The sequence below is a fragment of the Eimeria mitis genome, genomic scaffold (genome assembly GCF_000499745.2).
Source record: "Eimeria mitis Houghton genomic scaffold, Emh_scaff4147, whole genome shotgun sequence".
In the NCBI taxonomy this organism is placed as follows: Eukaryota; Apicomplexa; class Conoidasida; order Eucoccidiorida; family Eimeriidae; genus Eimeria; species Eimeria mitis.
Genome location: NW_013572475.1, coordinates 1,845 through 2,855, shown reverse-complemented (window position 1 = coordinate 2,855; position 1,011 = coordinate 1,845). Strand labels below are relative to the sequence as shown.

The window sequence follows — 1,011 nt, the reverse complement described above, 5'->3', positions numbered from 1 at the left end:
GTCGTCGTCTTCTGTCTATCCCAATCAGGCAGCAAGCTATCAACCCAGACAGCTGAGAGGGGGGCCCCCCGGGGGGCTGCTCGTTCGACGAGTGCGGCCGTAACGCCAGGCTGATACTACTGAAGAGTGATGAGAGTCGGCGGGGAAGAGAGCTTTGCCGCTGCCGAAACGCTCCTGTATACATAAACCCTAAACCCTAAACCCTAAACCCTAAACCCTAAACCCTAAACCCTAGATTGTGAGAATATGATATGGAGATATGAGGAGAGAATAAACCCTAAATAATAACACATAAACCCTAAACACTATATTCTAAACCCAATACACAAATCCTCCTAAACCCTAAACCCCAAACCCTAAACCCCAAACCCTAAACCCTAAACCCTAAACCCTAAACCCTAAACCCTAGGCACCTTGCTGAAGAGCAACGTCTTCCAAGAGCGAGCCCCAGCCAGCCGAGGGAGGGCTGCAACGCCGCCCCGCGAGTGCTCCCGCTCCACTGACTTCTGCTGCAGCAGCAACAGCAGCAGCAGCAGCAGCAGCAGCAGCAAGAGAGGCTCAGCAGCAGCAACTAGGCAGACCACACAACCCTTCACTAACCCTAAACCCTAAACCCTAAACCCTAAACCAAAATAGAAAAGCTGCAATACAAACAGTAGCAGCAAAACCCCAGCATCAACACCACCAGCAGCACCACCGCACATCAGCAGCAGCAACAGCAGCAGCAGCAGCAGCAGCAGCAGCAGCAAGTGCCGTCATATACCCCGTCCAGCGTCTCTGACGTTTGCTTTCGTGAGAAGAACCCGGGGGCCCCCCGGGGGGCCCCCCCAGACCCTGTTGTATCAGGCAGAGACCCGAGGCGGATGAAACTGCTTTTGGTTGGGGGGCCCCCGGGGGGCCCCCCAACCAAGGGGCCCCCAGGGGTCCATCCCCCCGAGGGCCCCCTGCTGCATGAGGAGAGGTCTTGGGCTTGGTGGGGGGGCCCCTGTGCTTCCCCGCAGCTTACAAGCT

At 56.6% G+C, this 1,011-nt stretch overlaps 1 protein-coding gene across 1 annotated transcript in view; it reads right to left on the bottom strand.

The window, feature by feature from the left end:
* The window catches only part of EMH_0072820 (TBC domain-containing protein, putative), a gene marked incomplete at both ends in the record, with an annotated part of 4,045 nt that overhangs the window by 1,942 nt on the left and 1,092 nt on the right, over positions 1-1,011 (bottom strand). The window contains one exon of the mRNA XM_013499260.1: positions 1,007-1,008. Coding sequence (XP_013354714.1) covers positions 1,007-1,008 — 2 coding nt within the window. The remainder of the gene's footprint in view (positions 1-1,006; positions 1,009-1,011) is intronic.